At 51.1% G+C, this 19,673-nt stretch overlaps 1 protein-coding gene across 2 annotated transcripts in view; it reads right to left on the bottom strand.

Moving 5' to 3' along the window:
- The window catches only part of WHRN (whirlin), a 45,143-nt gene extending 28,183 nt beyond the window's left edge, over positions 1 to 16,960 (bottom strand). For both annotated transcript variants that reach the window (XM_082067899.1, XM_082067898.1), the window contains exons 1-2: positions 16,275 to 16,960; positions 2,785 to 3,000 (exon numbers count right to left, since the gene is read on the bottom strand). In XM_082067899.1, the coding sequence (XP_081924025.1) occupies positions 2,785 to 3,000; positions 16,275 to 16,874 (816 nt within the window). In that variant the 5' untranslated portion in view covers positions 16,875 to 16,960. The remainder of the gene's footprint in view (positions 1 to 2,784; positions 3,001 to 16,274) is intronic.
- Positions 16,961 to 19,673: the final 2,713 nt, after the last annotated feature.

The raw sequence follows: 19,673 nt of genomic DNA on the forward strand, positions 1-19,673 counted from the left end.
CCAAGCCTTGTGCATCAGCACCAATGAGCAGGAGCTGGGTTTGGACACAGGCTCAATGCAGTGCAAGAAGTGGACGGGTCATGGTGGTATTCTGAGCAACCTTGGGTCCCACCAGAGCTGACAGCTACTGCTGAAAGCACTTCTGAACCACCAAGCAAAGGAGAACGGTGCATTGTGCTTGTGGCCAGCAAGGACAGAGGCCATTATCGGGGCAAGGAGAAGACCTCTGGCAGTGCCAGATAATTCCCGGGGCTGGAACAACACTGGGCTGAGAGTTTCTGTTAGAAGGGTGGCACATGGCCGGCACGGCACAGAGGGACAGGATGGGAACAGAGTGACCGATGTCACCGGTGACACGCCACGGAGGAGACAAGCCTGGAGGTTGAATACAGCCAGTTCTCATGATGCCAGGGCTGCCCTCTGCGTCAGATCTTTGCACAATCATTTCTGTGAGCTTCAAATATTTCCTGCAATGGTCCCTGACTCTTCCCAGGTTAATAAAGGGGACTTCACCCCCTGCCCTGGGGTCCAAGCATGATCCTGCACTAGAAGAAGGCAAAGGGCTGACTGTTCGATGCAGTACCAAGGAAAGGAAGAAGAAACTCAGAATCTGGAAGAGCCAGGTGGAGAACGAGGGTCATCACCACTCTGCACACCCGGGCAAAAGGTCCTGAAGCCAGCAAGCCACAGGCTGGTAGCACCATGAAGACTGCGCCTCCCACCCAAGGCTGGCAAATCTTCCCAGTGCTGCAAAGAGGCATCACAGCAATGGCTCCAGAGAATCACAGCTCAGAACAAGGGTAGCTACGCTGTGTGCCAAGGTCCTACAGCCCAGCTCAGCTAGAATGGTGAGCAACTTGGACCTGAGGCCCCCTACACCTTGGGAATGAGTGTATCCAACAGCAGCCAAGCCCAGCATGGATGCTCTTTGAAGTTTAACATGGCTTTCATTCAACTTGGCTTCATTCCCTTCCAAAGCAGATTAAGCTATGGTAATTAAAGCTCTTTTAACTTGCAAAGTTCAGTTGGATCCATTTTCCTGTGTACATCCTGAGGGAGCCAGCACTGATGAGCTCGGGACCAGGAGCAGCAGAGGAAGGTGCTTTGGTGTGATGACCGGACCGTGCAGCAGCCTGGGGACAACCAGGGCACCTGTGACCGCGTCTCCACGGGGACTGACGGGAAAGGGCTGCCTGGGGCTGTGTGGGGCTCAGGGATGTGAAGAGCTGCAGGATTCTGAGCATTTCACCTTGATACAGAGCAAGGAGTAAAGGAACACTGTGCAGAGAAACACCTCCTACCTACAGCTTCAAAGAGTCACCGCCAGCCCTGTCAAGGTGACACTGAGGGATAGGGGGTGGGGGACACCAGCAAGCCAGCACTGCCTGCCTTTCTCTTCTCTTTAAAGTAAAAATAATGGGGCTTTCTCCCTTGTGGCCCACATGAATATTTCATCAGCAAAACACCTCATCCTCTATCAGATTTTCTGCACTCTGGTTGAGGTGGGAAGCTGCAGGTTACAGATTCCTCCACAGCCTTTCCAGGTAGAGCTGAGGACATTTTGGGCATACAAACTAAGTGCTGGGGACAGCCAGACTCAGGATAACAGGATGGAAATATGTCAAGGCTCCAAGCAACTCTGTGCCTTTGGGAAGCAAGTACCTCGCTCGCTCACATGACAGTACTTTGATATCCCATGAATACTGGTGAGGAAAAACCATGTCCTGCTTGTACCAGACAAACTGGTTCCCTATCCATCACCACTGAGAGCATGAGCAGACTCTTCCCAACCCAAACTATTCTATGATTCCGCAGCCTATCCTTCAGTGCAAGGGCATCTGAACACTGTTCCTCTGCATCTACAAGTCTCCAGGTCTGTCTGGGCATGGGAAGCACAAGGGAGGAGAAACACTAAATCCCCAAGATCAGATACTGCAGCTTGAACTTATCCTCTGCTGGCTTCACTTATTATAAGGCTGATTTCTAAGGAGGGAAGGCTCACAGCAAGAGGACTGGAATTAGGTGTGCTGATATGCTTTCCTTTCTGTCGAAGACCCAAGATGCAGGCTCTGCTGGAGTGGCCAGCACTGGCCAGGCACCACTAGCTCCCCTGGGTACCATTACAAAAGCTGTTTGTTACAAAAGCCATTTCCTTCCCTTCCCACTCCATTTTCACTTGCCAGGGGCTTTTGCACAGCACTGCTCAGGCCCTTCCCGGCTCAGCCTGCCTTTCCCCAAACAGAAAAGGAAAATCCTCCATTTTGCTTGATAGCATAACTGCCAAGAGACCCAAGAAAGCCTGATGAGAACACCTGAGGAAAGACCTGAAACACATGCAGAAGGGCAGTAATGCACTCTGAGATCCAGCCCTCCAAATCCATGAGAACATAACATCCATGTCAGCCTCTCAGTGACCACATTGGCCACAGTCTTCAGCCAAAACCACCACCTGTTCAAGAAAAGCCTTAAAAGCAGCTTCTGGTCTGACCACTGTTCTGGCAGGACCGTCATAACCAGACAAGCTGCATCTGTCTCCAGCTCAGGTTCTACTTGCGCCAAGTGGGAACAGCGCCAACCCATCCTGTCCTGCAGGACTCCTCAGGGGAGACGAAGGGAGAGCTACAGACCTAAGGAGAAAACCAGGATGCAGAGTATCCCAGAGACAGACTATCCCAAGGGAGGCCAGAATCACACGAATGAAAAGCATAAAGGGAACAAGGAGAGTTGGTACCTACAGGTAACCGCAGACAGGTCCCTGTGGCTGTGGCTGTCCCCCTTGCTCACCTTTTTCTCATCTCCCTCTTGCAGGAGCTGGAGGTGGCTCCTCTTCTCGCTGTCCTTGCGGAGGGAGCTGTTCTGGTGGTGGGGCAGTCCCGTCGGCGGGGACACGCTCCGGCCCTGCGGGTCCACCCAGGTGTAGATGTGGTTGGTGACATAACCCCCGGGGATGCGTCCCACCGAATGTACAGACAGGTTCAGCTTCTTGCAGCCTTTCAGCACCTGGAAGACAAACCAAGGAGGGAGTTAATGCCTAAGGAGGGGGAAGGACAATCTTCCTTGGGACTCTAGGGTGACACGGCTTCGATCTTCCTTGAGGTTGAAAGATGTCAAGCTACTCTGCAACCACCAGCTGAATGATTGAGCTACACAAACTAGTGAAATAAGTGGGATTTCTTCTGTTCTCTCCTGAATAACAACAGTGTTACGGCAAAGCTGCTGCCGACAGTGAAAACATGCTCATCCCAACAGCCAGGGAAAGAGCCAGGTGAAGGAGAGTATGGGAGGCAAGGTGGGTAGTGACATGGCCAGAGGAACCTCAGCATGGGCTGAACCTGAGACTGAGCAGCTTCTGCAGCTTTGGAGAGGAGCCGGAGCAGGACAGGGATCAATGCTGGAGGACAACAGCACTGCTGGTCCCCTCAGCTCACCCCGAGCTCTGCCACAGGAAACGCTCCACAACGCTCCCAGAAATTCAGCCTCTGTTGCCATTTCATTACCAGCTGCTTCCCCAGCACAAGTAGTCAATTAATGAGTACAAGAGTTAATAAATATATACATAGATTTGAAACAGCATGCACCGAGATGACCTTGTGATCCAGATAAGCCCATTTGCAATTGTTCCTCCATTCCTCCAGCCTCCACTGTGAGAAGCTGACATAAGCTTTATAATAAATTTAAATCAACATATAGGAGCTCCCTCTGGGGACAGCTGTACATGCTGATCCCTTCTGAGGCCTCAGGAACATCAATGCTCCAGATCGGCTCTCAGAAAGGAGATGCTTTGGGTTCTCTATTTTTCCCCACATATATACGTCCTTTTGATGAGCTGCTCCTGCAAGGTCTCCTCTCCCCACTGAGCAGAGAAGCTGCCGAGCAAAGCTCGTGACCGGGAAGAACTAATACCAGCAGCTCTTCGGTAAAGAGTAATATCACCAGTAATACTGGGCTGGCTGAGTCCCAGCTCTGACCTGGCAATGCTTCTGTCCTTCCCTGCCAGAGCCAGAGAGAATCCAGCTCGCCAATTCCCAGTTCAGCATCTCCATCACATACAGTAATTTGGCTGCAACTTTGTCACATGCTCCCAAGGTCATCACGTGCCTGGAGAGCTTAAACGAGAACTGCGAAACCAACAGCCCCATCAGAACAACCGCAGAGCACTTTGACATCCTGGGCTGCTCACTAGCTCTGGTCCGTGTCCCCTCAAACCCATCCTCTGTGAGCACGTGGAGCCCAGCCTGGCCAGCAGACAGGAGAAGCGCTCACCACGCTCCAGTCTTGCTGGCATCAGCCCAAGTGTCACTGGGACGATGGAGCTATTCCTGAGCCCCCCGTCCACACCTGGTACCACTCAAAGGGACACCACATCGCAGGTGCCCAGCCACGCTTCAGGGCACAGTTCAGCTTCCCAAGCCAAAGCCCCTTCATCAGCTGCCACACCGACACACTCAGGATGATCCGAACTCCACAGCAATGAGCTGGGGGTGGCAGGGAGGCTTCTCATCTGCTCTAGACCTGCCAGCACAGAGTGATCCCTATTGTTTCTGTGGGGGCTGTACCCCATCTCAATCTCTCCCCCTGCCCCCTGCATTTGCTGCCACCCCATTCCCACACGAGGCTTTTTGGGACTGACATAGGGATCCCATCTCCTCCCTTCCTCAAAGCATCCATCCTGGCAGGGGAGGGGGGACCAAGAATAACCTCTGGGAGAAGGGACACCAGAAGAAGTGACAGGGACTCCCGCTCTGCGCTGGGAACTGGGGACAGGGCAGTGGTCGTTGCTCAAGGTGGCAGCAAGCAGAGCACTGGCTGTTCCCATCCTACCTCAGCTAAATGTCACTCCCTGAAAGCACAGGAACAGCAGTAGAGCCGTTCTCCGGAGGCACAGGAAAATTTCCAGGGATGAGAGGCCAGAGATTTACAAGGGACTTTTTATGTCCCTCTGCAGCTCCCTTGACAAGGCCACCAGGAGATGGGATCTCAGTCAGAGGGAGATGTTTTATGCATGAAGGTGACAGCAGCGAACCGGGAGGCCAGGAGAGCAGCCGCCTGGCTCGAGGCACCAGCCTCAGCACAAGAGGAGGGAGGGAAGCCGGGGGTGCCCATCGGGACATTGCTGGTGACAGCCTCTCCCAGCAGAAGGCTGGTGACACTCTGTATAGTCCTTTATACATTTACGGAGGCTTCTCGAGCACTCAGCAAGTGAAGCAGTTTCCTGCCCAGCACAGTGTTTCTCCTCTGACATCCACACACCGAACTAGACTTTAACAAAGCACTTGGCTTGCAGAGCTGCAAAGCGATGAGGCACCAGGTGAGCCAAACAGGAGAAGCTTCCATCATACAACCAAACAGAGACAAGAATCACTATCTGCAGCTGTGGTGAGCTTCAAGCAAGCAGAGCTACTCTCCATCTCCCTGCCCTGGAAGAAACACTGATGTTTCCCCCTCTGTGGTTTTGTTTCTGGCTTTACCAAGGCTGGTGCACCTGTTCATCCTCTGGTTTGTAGGAAAGCCCCTCCTGGCATCTGGGGAGAAGTCTGTTGCTTTTGGGAGAAAGAGGAAAAACGGTGGTCCCAGTGGTATTAGAGGAGATCTCTGGAACAGGAGAAGTGGTGCAGTGCTCTGGTGGGAACACACTGGGTCAGCAGCCTATGCAGAGTGACCATCACCCACAGCCCGTGACCCATCCTGCACACAAAACCAACCCCATGCTGACCTGGGGGGCTTCACCCCTGTCCCCACTGAGCCCCCAGCACATCTGCCATGCCAGCAGGGCCAACCACTTCCACTGGTGTGTTTTTCCTATTTATCATCCCTGTGCTTTGACAGGCTGTAGCCTTTAGATTGGGAGCCAAAAACCCTCCAGCTGTTACAGATCCTGACATAATAAGTGCCTCAGTTTCCATGTATTGAGGCTGACAAATCATTCGCTTTTGGAAATAAGGCTGAGACAACTCCAACAGCAAGTCCCCCCCAGAGCTGGTTCATCTGGATTTTCCCCCCAGGCACAGCAGACAGACCCAGGATGACTTTCTCACCAAGCCTGGGGCATGAGGCAGGTGCCCTCTGCAGCTGCTCTCCACTCCACCCATTTCACCCCTTCTGCTCCGCTAATACACATTTCCACCAGGCTCTCCACAGCTTTTGGAGTCTGGAGAAAACAAGGTTGATTTGACATCCCAAACAAGTTGGCAGGTAATTTTCTCATCCACTGAGCATGATCATCCAGCACCTTTGGAAAGTTAGCAGCACATGATAACTACTCTCTCCTGCCAGCTGTTCTTCAGGTCATTACAAAGTGCTTTGGGAGAAGCCTCCCTCCAAAGGATGCTCTAGCCTCCTATGAGGAATCCAAGCGACCACCCAGAGGAGCATTTGCCATAAATTTCTTAACACCATCTTGGTCCTGACAGTTTTTATTGCTACATCACTGGGATACAGAGTAGATTTAATGGGGTCATTTATGCCTGCGACTAAGGTAATGAGGTGCAGCCTACTGCTGCACTACCGCTGGGCCAGGATCTTACCGCCTGCTTTCCAAGCGATGCAGGGCCAAGCTTTGCTAAGCCTGAGGGCTGCAGGGGGCTTTGGGCAGCCCAACTCCCCCCCAGCTGTAGCTGAGGTACCCAAGGAATCCACTTCAGAATGAGAACTGAGGTACAAGCCTTGCATCTAATAGAAGAAAGTGCTTTGAGCATAGAGGTGCTGCAAAAATGGAAATCATTAATAGCCATCCAAGGAGGCTGAGCTGGAGAGGCAGTGGGAGCCTCTGCAAGCCCTTGGGGACACCAGCACTAGGGGACAATGACAACTGTGTTACAAATAGGTGACTCAGCTGCTCGGGCAGGATGGAAGGTTTTCAAGCCAAGGATGCAGCGGCAAAGCCGTTTGTCACAAGGGAGGAGGTGGCCATCAGGGACCATTTCTACTGCAGAAGGCAGGACCCATTTTCTAACTGGTCTCCCTGACCATCAAGAGATCAGCAGGAATCATCACCCAGCCCTATCACATCAGCTTCTCCCGCACTGTGCATCCACCATGGGCCCTTTGCAGGGGGTCCCAAAGCCCACTTGAGCACAGGCTTTCAGCCAGCTGCATTGTCCCCTTGGTTAAGAGGGTTTTGTGACAGGTCTTCACCGCTGTCCCCTCCTCCCTCGCAAGCCTCCGGGCTGCTGGTCCCTGTGCTCATTGAGCGCTTTGCCTCTCCCGGTGAGGTGTCACAGCGTCAGCGAGCTGGCACGAGTCCACTGACCTCGATTTTGCTGTCAGCCCTATTTATAAAGCAACAACAGCAAGCGAGAGGGCCAGCACCTGCCCACACGAACAATACGCTTCCCATGAAGCAGGTCACCCCAGCTCCCTGGGACAAAAGGACAAGCTCTTCAAGGCAGTTTTTATCTAACCTAAAAAGCATGGGGGCCATGGAGAGAAAGGATGGGGATACTACAAGAACTTCTTCCTCACAGACATGCAAGTTGTCTCGTGTTCAATACCTGAAGAGATATCACCACAAAACCAACCAAAAAATTCATCCCACAAGCTTTTTGGGAAAGCGGATTATTTGATGGGCACACTGAACACAACTTATTTGCAGCAGATGACTAAATAAAATTATTCCGCCTCCTTAATCCCCTCTGCAGAATTCAGGCAGCACAGACTGTGTCTCCATTTCTTTTCTCAAGCCATTTCAGGGACTTGTTACACGTTTTTCAGTGCTGCTGTGTTTTGCTCCAGACTCAGATGAAATTTGGCTTTGCCCCATTCATAACGCATTTGAAGATTGTGATAGGAAAGGTTTAACACTGGCACCACAGTGTGCAAGCACACCTGCTAGAAGACAAACTTAAGGAAATAATTTAGTTGAATTTGGGGATCAGTGCCAAAACATTTAGCAGGGAAACAGTCACCAACTGCCTAGAAATGTTATTAGAAGTGGCAAGTGCCAGAGATGGGCAGATTGATTCCAGGAGGCCACTGATCCCCTGACAACACACTATTCAATTATCTATTGAGTCCTCCGAGAGTGAAGTAGGTTATTTAAAATAATCAAAAATAGGAAACACACATCTCACGTACCCACAGTTCGCACCTTTTTAAACAACAAAATAAGCCAAACCGACACTCAATGCAGCGTGTTCTTTGCTACGATCAAGACTGACGGGTGCCACCCCTCCCTGACACCCACCCGTGCCAGGCCACTCTCGCCCAGCACGTCTTGCATTACTGAAGGTTTTCCTCTCCCGCCTTCCAAATTTTCCCCTTGTTCTTTCCACTTCTCGAGGGCGACGAAAGGTTGAAGGCTGTGTAAAAGCATCTCCCCAGCCTTCAAACCCAACCCCCTTTGTAGGAACGCAGATGTCAGAAATCAATGACAATTAATCACCAGTATTCTTCTGGCAGCCTGAATAAAATATGCGTCTCGTACGGATACAGCCCACTCACCTTCGCCACTAATGAAATGAGCAATCTATTCCAATTCATTCCGTTAGTGGGTAGATCACAGTTTGATACAAGAAGCATTAAGTATGAGCCATCCTCCCCCTTGCTGCAGACGCAAGCTGCTTTCTTCTGGCAATAAGAGACTCGCCAGAGCTGTTTGGCTCCTTGGGCAGCTCAAATAATGGGCAGCCAAGCGCTTGCTCCATTTGCGAGCTCCAAAGGTCAGTGCGGAGGTTATCAATCATCGAAGTACCACGCAATTTCGCACCAAGTCCCAAAAAAGTAAGGCATAGGCTTTTAAAAAATAGCTGCGAGGAGGAAAGAAATGCAGAGATACCACAGGAGGGAGGCAGAGGGAGCTTTTACAGCATGTTCCAGCACCATGGAGGGAACAATTTGCAGAAGTTTGTCTAAGCGCTATTTCCTGCCCTGTCCTGGGGTGCTCCTGCCAGACACAGGTAGACTCGGGCAGTTTTAAGCTGGTGGGCTCAGCTAGAATGAGCAAAGCCATCTCAGTGGCAGTGGGAATGACAAGAGGCCCCATGTGTATGGAGCAGGGGGCTGCAGGGGCAGCACTGCCAGAGCTTCCGCAGAACCACCGATTGAGCCACATCAGCTAAATGGTTTCTCTGCAGGTGGAAAGGCCAGAGCAGAAGACAACAGGCAGGCGGACCGCCTGCCTGCCTGCCCCCAAAGCCTTGCTCCAGAGATCCGCTGCAGGCAGGACAAATATAAGACTATTACAGCTCCCACTACACACCTTGGTTAAGGCCAAGTTTGCCAGATGACATGCAAACACACAGGGAGAGGTTGTCCCCTGCCCAAGACTTGAGCCGTAAATAAGATGCTTCAGATCAAGTATATCCTCCCCCCATCTACAGACGAAGAGCAGGGAACTGCTTCTGTGCAGAGGAACTGGGAGATGCATCTGCACTGACGTACACAAACAGTTCATCCCTGTGCTGCTGGGGAACGGGGAAAACTGGTCCAGGAAAACAGTGACACAGAGGCAGGTGGGCAGAAGGGGACAGGAGGACGGCTGGAGGGGAGAGAAGGTGCCACAGATAGAGTGCTGGGCAAGAGGAACCAGAGAGGGACGCAATAGGTAACAGCACAGGAGATGGAGGGTGTGAAATGGCCTGTCAGGAAGATAAAAGGCAATTACAGAAGGCACAGTCCAACGTCCGCACCTCTGCCAAGGCAAAGGTGACAGCACTTTGGCTTTCAAGTGGTGGCGTTTATGCAAATAAATGCAAATTGATGCATAATTGTGGTGATTGCACACATTTAGCCCCAAGGCACCAGGAAGCCCACGACCCTTTCACCTGGAAAGGTCAAATGCAATCTTAGCTCCAGGGCTTCTCCCTCACCCCTCCAATGACTGACACCTCCATCCCCGCTCACAGACAACAGCCTTGTCACCTCAAAGGTGGTCACTGCCCTGTGCATCCCTCAGGCAAGTCCAGGACAATGTAGAAAAACAGCAGAAAACTCTACAAAGCTTTATTTCAATGCCAGCCTGGAAAGGTGTTTGGGTGCTTCCTGGGGTGAGGGGGAGCACGAGGGGAATCCCTTCCTCTTGTCTTCTCATTCCACTCCACACCAAGTGATGCTGAAAAATATCATGAGAGCCAACAACAAACTCATATTGTCTAGATATAGTGTTTTCCACCAAATAACTAACCAACTTTGAAATGATCAACTGGGGGAAATGAGCCAGACACCCGATGATGCACCAAGGATGCACTGTCAGTGTCTTCACAAATCGGGGGCCTTTCCAGCCTCCCCTGCAGCACTTCCCACCCTGAAAGTGACAGACACATTTTCTGAGTCCAGCAGTGGGAAGCTGGCAGGAAAAGAGCTTCTCCAGGCTGCCCAGGTCTCTGCTTCACTTGTATTTACTTACTAAGCACTTGGTGGTCCGTGACAGGGAGAATTCACAGAGCACCCAGTCAAAAGAAACTAAGCCAAATCATTTTAGCAGACGCATTGTCAGTTCAGGCGAGGGGATTTAGAGCTGAATAATTCTCTGAGCAGACGTGGCATTGAGGAAGATGTCAAGAAAATCCATCATCTTCCCTAAGGACAGAGGAACCGAGTGAAAGAATTTTAACTCACCAGCTAAGCTGCACACTAATGCTTTCGTTTTCTTCTAACGGGCACTGGAAGGAAAGACAGGCTTTTCTGCTCTGGGTTATCTTACCAATTTCACTACAGAGACAAAACTGTTTATTTACAAGGAGCCTACTAAATAATATTTATGCTTCAAGAACTCAAGAATGCCCTAACAGTACTAACCCTGATGGAAAAGCCAATACCCATTTCAAGTACTATCATCCTTGCATTATGGAGAGAGGAGATATTAAGGACTTCATTCTAATCTCTCACATCAGCATAATGTCATTTGATTTCATTAGAGCTGATTGTGATTTTCTAGTGTAGTGAAGGGAAGCAGATGACTAAGTAACTTGCCCATTGAGGGCCATCAATGGCAAAGCAGGAAATATAACCTGCTCCTAACTCCAGTTCCCACAGGTGCTCTCTGTGTGTGCAAGTTCACCCCTCTCCAAGCTGCACATGGTATTAATTTGATCAGCTCAGAGGAGCTGACGCTGACAATGGCCATCGCCTCTCGGTCCATGTCGGGCCCTCCGAACCGGCTGAGGTCCAGCGCTCGAGTCTGCTCCACCGGTGCCATCCGATCCGTCCGTGAAACCAGGAACGCCACTTGACAGACCTAAAAACTAATTTAAAATGCAGATGCCTTCAAGTTCAAGAGTTTTCCCCTCCCCTTTTCCTAGAGGAAGATCCTGGTGACTTTACACTTGCCACCCTCAGTCTCTGAGCTCAGCTGGCTGCACAATTTAAAATGGAAACTCTTTGCAAGACAGAAAAGCAGAGCAGGAACCTGTGGTATCGACAGCACCTGCATTTTAAGCTGTAGGTGCTTTTTTTGTATGCAGTTCTTGGGTATTTTTGTTTTTAAGCAGAACAGAGTCCAAGGAATAGGTTACTGCTCCAACTATTGGGGTAGATGCTGGTCACATCCTTCTCTTCCGTGCTCCAGCTCCCTGAGATCCCTTGGGAAGGCGAGAGGTTTGTAGCATCTGGATCAGTCACTGACTTCTAAAAATACACAGACAAAGAGAGAAGCAAGCAGGCATTTAAAGGAACAAGGCTGACATCCATGCAGGATCAGGGCATCGATGTATTGCTTTCATTCGTTCATCCCAGTCATGATTGGGTGTGATGGTCCGCAACTCCATGTACTTGGAAGGGTTAAAAACCAACCAAAGAACCAAGCGTTTACTGACTACAGCAAGGAAGCAGTCTCAGACAATGATAATCAATTAATTGGGCATCACAAGAAAGAATGAAATGAGATTTGCTTTCTTCTAAGTTGCCTGGAAGGTAAAATTTCTCTAAATATACTTCCAAGGCCCAAGGCTGCACATATCTCTGGTCTTTTAGCAATATCATAAGTGCCCCCCAAGAACTAGCAGCTGTAGTCTGTTCTACCTCGTATGAAAAGTTACGGTCTCCGAAAAGATCACCTTGTTTGCCATCATGAAAGTCCAAATGAATGGAATATAAAAAGAGTTTTAACCTCCTTTTAATTATTTGTCAATGTCCGCTTGACACTGTCAGTGTAGGAGATGGAAAAGCTGGTTTGGAAGGAGCCTTCCCAGAGAGCTGCTGCAGGAGCATCACAGGAGGGACAGCCAGCAGAGACCTTCGTCTTGTCCTTCATCTGCCTCATCACAAGCCTTCCCCTGGCCACACCGCGCCGGCAGCAGAACCCGCAGCTTGTCCCCAAAGCCACTCGGAAGGCCCCAAGACTTGAACTTGAACTACCCCAGTTCCTTCAGAATAAACCCGACGCGAGTCCATTGACTCTGGCGAAGCTACTACAGATTTACACCACGATAAAAGAATCGTGTTTCCTAAGACCAATGCATACAAATTATTCTAGTTTTGGTGATTTTGATCAAGCTCACCCAGATTTGCCCAGCTGTCAGCAGGAACAAAAAGACATGGCAGGGCAAACGGTAGCATAGGTGCAGCTCATTAAGCCAAATCCTCAATCAGGAACGATCCAGAGTCACGATACTTCACACTTTCTCTTCTCCTTAAATGATTTAAAGGGCATAAAAACCTAATGCAACGCAACCAAAGTAAGGGGTGTGGGGGGAAAGGGAGTGTGAGTTTCATGCAAACCCCAGAGCAGGGGAGAAATACTTCCCTGTGTAACGTTTTGATGGTTTAAAACCACAAGCTCCTCAATTTTAACCGCTCTGGAGAAAATATTACAGCTTATCAATTCAGCCCAACTGCTACAATATGAACCATTTACTATAGAGCAAGGCTGGTGAAAGCTAAGCGAGCTCTAAAAATATGACAGACAATACGAACTTCTCCACTTACACCATAATTCAAATTACAGTGATCTTTTGCAGAAGTGCACTCTTGAATGCCGGAATGATAGAGCTATAATTGTAATGGAGTAATTTAATTTTGATTTGGATGAAATATGGAACACAAAGCAGACAAAGCATAAAGCTCTGCTATTCATATAAAGGTTAAGAAGCTGGTCATTAAGTGAAATTTGGAGCGCTTAGGTAATCTTGTCATTTAAGTCAGAATTCCACTTTCTAATCTAATTTCCACTAAAATATCTACAAACCCCATTGCACTGGTCACAGGTCACCAGTCAGTTTTCAGCTGGGACAGCGTGTAGCTTATTACTTTTGTCTTCTTTGCCCAGTCTCGTGGCAGTTTTCATTGAGTGCCACGATCCCACTTTTGGTACAGCACAGCTCTGAACAACGCCGGAAAATACAAGGTAGGAGATAGAAATTGCTGGAGTGCTGGAAAACAGCTGGGTCACTCCTGCATGGCCAGACATGCATGAAAATACAGCAAGCGAGCTATCGTGATTCGTTAAATGAATGCAGTAGCTGTGTGAATGCTTTTACAAGATCGCAAAACCAAGTTTAGGCCATGTGTGTATTCTCTGCTCCATCCAAACAGCTGCCTCACTGCCCGTAGTCACAGCCGGGCACCCCTAAGCACCCCAACAGACAGAAAGTTGATTTCTGGTTCAGTAAGTTTGTCATCTCGCCCCGGAGAGTGTGATGTGCCAGCAGTGGAAGAGCCTTCCTGATCTCCGCAGTCGTCTTATACCCTGAAGAACAAGCTTTGACAACTTCTCTCACAACAACATCATTCTGCATACTATGAATAATAGAGCTGCCCTAGACAGACAGTTCCTTGCTGCAGGACAGGCGGGATGGAAGCGCAGCATGGGAACGTGCTCCCTCGCGGACAGATGGAGAGCCAGAGCATCGCCGCACGCACAGAACGGGAGCTGTGCCTTCATCAGACAGATGAGAGAGCTCGGCACATCTCCTCCGCTAAGGCAGGCAGGCAGCGTTCGGGAGATCGAGCTACACAGCGTGGTTTTGTATTAAGAAAGCCTCTCTCTGCTCACCTTTTTCCCCCCCTCTCTGTATTTGATCCTGAGCACGGTGTACGCATAAATTCCATGAACAAACCCAGCTCTGGTACAAGCCTGTATCCAATATTTCTCTCTCCCATGATCCACTACAGAGCAGAGGAACAGACACAAGCGAGGATGTCGGGACACAGTGAGGTTTAGTCTGCTTGAGGAGACCAGAGCACAGCCAGAGCCCTTCACAGAGCTGTTAACATGTCAAGACTGAGCCCGAGATCCTGGGTTTCAAGGAAAAGCAGAGAATACGGGGTCAAGTCACCCTGTCCATCATCGCCTCTTATCCCTGAAGCTTTGACACCCTGCACGACGGCCAAAACACGGTCTGACGTGTTTGTATCTTAACCCCAGAGAAATTCTCCTTTAGCATCACTAAATGCAATCTGCCCTTCCTTCCCCTGCTCCCAAGTGTGGCGTGCAAGGACAAATTAGCACTTGCTTAACTTTGAAAACCTCCAGGGGAACTATTACAGCCGTAGGGTAAATCACTCTACGACTCTTCCCAAGGAAATAAGTGTTTCTACCACCACTACATGGGTCACAAAACCCTCCCCAGATGTAACACAAGTGCAGGAGCTCTCAAAGATGCCAGCACAGCTGAGCTAATGACGAAACTGTTGTTTAAAGGGGTTCAGCTCCCAGGCTGACAATTTCCAAGATTCTCTTTTGTTATTAAGATCACACTAGCAAAATATAGCTCTTGTTCACAGAACAACCCCTTGGCAAACTGCATCCTACAGGAATTATTTCTGTGCAGGAAGCGCTCAGTTTCACTCAATAGTGTCTCAAAGACATCGTGTACATTATATCGGAGAACAAACAGAAAGTGATGTGAATTACCCAGCAGAGCAGGTTGAGTTAGAGATGAAGTCATTTAACTGACCAGAGCATTTCTGACACCTGGTTTCTATCCATAGCCAAAATACAGGGTGGGTTTTGTTTGTTTGTTTTAAGTCTTCAGGGTAAAAATTGCAGACTAACTTTCAAAAGCTTACAACTGCTGTTGTTCTATCATTAGGAACAACAAAAGAGAAATGCCTACAAATCTTTTATCTGCTCTCATGATTAGTAGGGACTCAATTCCAGCCTGGAAGATGTGCCCTTGCTTGGGGCACAGATTTAAAGATGGGTAGGGAGCACACAGGTTGGCTGTGAAGATGCTGTTCAAAGCTGTGTAAGATTAATTCACTGTCGGAGGAACACGCCACACGAAGCAGTCTGCAAACAGGAGTGCTTCAGCTTATTCTCGAAGAATTAACACACAAACAACTGCAAAACAGTCTTGCCACCCCAGATCCCTGTTCTCCATGTGCTGCATGCAAATTGCTGCCCTAAAAGTCGATTCTCTGTGCTGCTGTCCCATGGGAACCTCCTGAGCTGAGCCCACCAGCCACAAGATCATCCCCGTGAATGATCTGTGTCACTCAAACATGGACATTGCCTCAAAACACGGAGTTTTAAGCAAAAATACCGCAGTTTATGGGGCTCCCATGCTCAGCATTACATGAGAGCTTTCATTGATAGCATCCCTGCTGGCACGCGCTACAACAGGTCTCTGGGGCATATGGAAAGGTGTAGTGCTGCAGGAAAAGCTGGGGGCACTTCAGTTGTGTAACTGTTCTCCTTCTCCCCCTGACACAGCCAGAGGGGATCTGGGATCTGCTCTTGCTTTGGACACTCTGCAGTCCTGCAGTGGGTGTTCTGCTTCTCCGTGCCTCAGTTTCCCCACCTTTGGGAGGTGAAAACATGGTACAGCAGCTAGAGTACATGCCTTAAACCCGGCTCAAGCAGATTTCTAACTTCCACAAGACTCCCAGACTGAAAGGGAGACACAAACAACATCGTTATGTTTCAGAGACGTTGCAATAAAGAAAAGTATCCCTCGGCTCCGAGGGGACAAACCTGCCGTGCCAAAAACTGCAGACGATGCCAGGCTGGCCCCCAGCAGCCTCTTCCCGCCCGTGCTATCAGCAGGAACCGTTATTTTCACCGTAAACTTCCCGGTTAGGCGTCACCCACGGCTGGTGCCCGCACGGCGGCGGGACGAGCCCGATGTCTCCGGCACGATGCGAACCCGGCGCCGCTCCGCTCCGCGCAGCCCAGGGGCTGCAGGTTCCCACCGCTACGCCCCGGAGAGCCGGGGGGGAACCGGGACGGAGCAGCAAGCGAAGCCGGGCATGGAGGTGAGGCTGGACGGGGCGCACAGAGACAACACTCGGGGAAAGCAGCGGGGCGGGGGGACACGCACAGCCGGCAGCTCCGGGAGGGGCAGAGCGGGATGAAGCGAAGCCCGGGATGGGGGGCACAGCAGCCGGAGCCCCCTTACCTTGACCGCCTCGGCGTGGGTCACCCTGTCCAAGGACTTGCCGTTGACACCCAGGATCTGGTCACCGACGCGCAGCCCCTCCCGCTCGGCCAGCGAGCCCGGCTCCACCAGGGACACGTAGATCCCCACGCCGTGCTCGGCCCCTCCGCGGATGCTGAAGCCCAGGCCCTCGTGGGCCTTGCTCCGCCGCAGGGTCACCTGCCGCAGCTCCCCGGGGACCACGGGCGGCGGGGCAGGGGCCGGCGGGGGGCGGCCAGGCGGCGGCAGGTAGGGCCCCTCGGCCGTGTACTGGTCGAAGAGCAGCTGGTCGGAGCGCGGCAGGACGAGGCGGAGCAGCGGCAGGAGCTGGCGGCGCCGGGGCCCGTCGAGGAGGGCGCGGAGGGAGCGCACCAGGTCGTAGACGTTGCGGCGGCCGTGGTAAGCGTTGAGGCAGAGGATGAAGCGCTCCCGCTCCGCCTCGCTCAGCAGCGCCGTCAGCGCCTGGTGCAGCCGCCGCACGTTGGCGGACAGCGGCCGCGGCACCGGTCCCGCCGCCGAGCCCAGGGAGCCCGACGACGAGGAGGACGAGTGCACCGACACGCCGTCCAGCTCCGCGCTCATGGCGCCGGGCGGGACCGGGCGGGACCGGCCCGAAGCGGGAGCGGAGCCCGGACCCTGCCGCCCCGCTCCACCTGCCGCCCGCTCGCCGGCGCCTCACGGCGGCTCCCCAGGAAGTGACGTGCCCGCCGTTGCCGGGAGACGGGTTATACACAGCGGCCCCGGCGGCGGGACCGCGCCCCCCCTCACACCCCCGGCCCGCCCAGCGCCCCGCCCCCGCGGCAATTAGCGCGGCCGCTCATTAGCGGGGGACACGGCGGTGTGACGGGGCGGGATCAGCCCTGCCCCGGGACCGCCCCCACCCGCCCGGGCTGAGGCCGGGGCGCAGCTCATGGCAGGGATGAGCCGCGCAGGAACAGCGGCACCTGAGCCGGGCACGGGGCGAGGAACGGCGGGTGGGGGCGGACAGCAGGGACACAAAGTCATTGAATCCTTCTGGTTGGAAAAGACCCTTAAGATCATCAAGTCCAACCCTTATTCCAACCCTGGCACTAACCCATGTCTCTGAGAACCTCATCTTCGTGCCTGTCCAACCCCTCCAGGGATGGTGACTCCAGCACTGCCCTGGGCAGCCTGTTCCAATGCCCCACAGCTCTTTGGGGAAGAAATTGTTCCCCAGATCCAACCTCAACCTCCCCTGGCACAACTTGAAGCCATTTCCTCTCATCCTATCACTTGCTCCTTGGGAGAAGAGACCAACAGCTACCATACTACAGCCTCTTTCCAGATAGTTGTAGAGCTCTTCCACTGTCCCTCAGGTCACAGAACAGCAGCAAACACTGTTCCTGGCACCTCAGCCCGCAGCGCTGGGAGGGGACACACAGCAAAGCCACACTGGCGAGCAGGAGGAATCAGCTTACAGCCCAGGAGAACAGCCTGCCCGGGGCACACAGCACCTGTCACTTGACCCACACAGTTGTTTTTCCATTGCCCAGTGTGTCAGATGATGGATTGTCATTAAGTTATAGCATTAGTGATTATAACTGCTAAGTTATAATACTGGTAATTCATCCATTCAGCTGCTATTCAGCAGAGAACTTCAGCGCAGGCTCAGTTTTAATCACAAGTCAATGGGATTCAGGCACGTGCATTATGGACAGGGCGTTAAAGCAATATAGGATAGAATAGAATCATTTTGGTTGGGAGAGACCTTTAAGATCATCGAGTCCAACCATAAACTAAATCTAGCACTAACCCATGTCCCTAAGAGCCTCATCTATACATCTTTTTAAAATTTATGATTGGCTTGGAGTCAAACCCAAAGTCAGTGCAATTAACCGTCCTTCATTTACTAAATGTAGGCTGAGTTGGTTGCCCCAGAGAAGCCCCTCAATGAGGGATCCTGATGATCTGGATCCAGCAATCCAGGAGCCAGCAGGGTTGCAAGCAGATGGAATTGCCAACCAGAGCGTGGATCAGGGGGACTCAGGGGGGCACATTCTGGGCTGGGACGCTTCCAGAGGCCTGGGCACCTTCTTTTCTGCTTTCACACCCCTAACTTGGGACTTCAGATCTGAAAGTGAAGCATCGAGACTAGAAGCCAGTGCAGAAATCCAGAGACTGCTTTTCCAGTTGCTGGATGAATTATTTCTTACTACAGGAGGTTTTAGTTTCTTTTACATCTCTGGAGCACTGAGCAAAGACCATTTTCCACCTCAGTCATTTCAAATCTTTCTGTCATCACTGAAGTGCCATCTATCCACTGCAGCAAAGGAAGATTAAACCTAATTTCTCAGATGCATGTTGATAGCAATAGAATTCATTTTGTTCGTGGATATGATGGAATAGCTTTAACAGCTGCCTTACAAGTAGTTTTATATATTAAGGCTTTGTTGAAGCTTTCAATGCCTTGTTTGAAACAAAACTAAACAAAGCAGATTGCTAATTGAAATTCGGGTTCTAACCGTGGGTGATAAATAAGCAGATGGAACAGTCAACATTACTGGAAAAAAAGGAACAACACAGGACTGAAAAGTGAGTAAAAACAAAAATACGCCTACATAAGCCAAACAAAATAAGAGGAGGGCAAACAAGGTATTGCACTCAAACACAACTTCAATGCCTAGTACCCCGCTCAAAGACTCCTCTATTTAAAGCACTACTCTTCCCACAAGTGCAGTAGCTGAACATTTCCAACCTTTTTTTATCCTTTGAGAAGACGTTAACACGAGCAGACGCAGAAAGAGCTGCCCCTGTGCTGCAGCTCCAGTTCTTCCCAGTTCAGCAGAGCACGGCAGTGCTCAAACCACAGCCACTGCGGCATTTAATGACCCAAGCTGCACATTCCATCTCCGGTATTTTGACCACTACTCCAGAAACTATCACAAAGCCCATTCACCAAGCCTAAGACAACTTCCATCCAATGTTACCCAGCAGAAACACACACAACATCCATATGTTTGACAGTAATTCTGTTTTTCATTGCAGCTACAGCCCTGCCAGGGGAGGCTGTTCATCCTTGGGATGTCCCATCCAGCTGCCACTCACCATGGATCACCCCATGGTGCCTCCCAGAGCAGGGCTGGATGTGATGCCGGTTCTAGTTTCTGCTCACAGAACACATGAAGTTTTGCTCCCCAGATTGTTCACACATTGCGCAACTTGGATATTCATCATGCACTGTCCAGCCAGGGACACCCACTGCTTTTCCTTAGGAGAAGAAAGGGATTGAGATCTTCTCCTAGAACCTCAGCTTTTAAGTGAAGCTGATTAATTTCTAGGGGCTTTATCCTTTCCACAGCTTTAAGCACTTAAGCCACGCAGTTGAGAGAGCAGCACATGGCCTTGGGCCAGAGGGGGTTC

Source organism: Streptopelia decaocto (genome assembly GCF_964273445.1).
Source record: "Streptopelia decaocto genome assembly, chromosome: 17".
NCBI lineage: Eukaryota > Metazoa > Chordata > Aves > Columbiformes > Columbidae > Streptopelia > Streptopelia decaocto.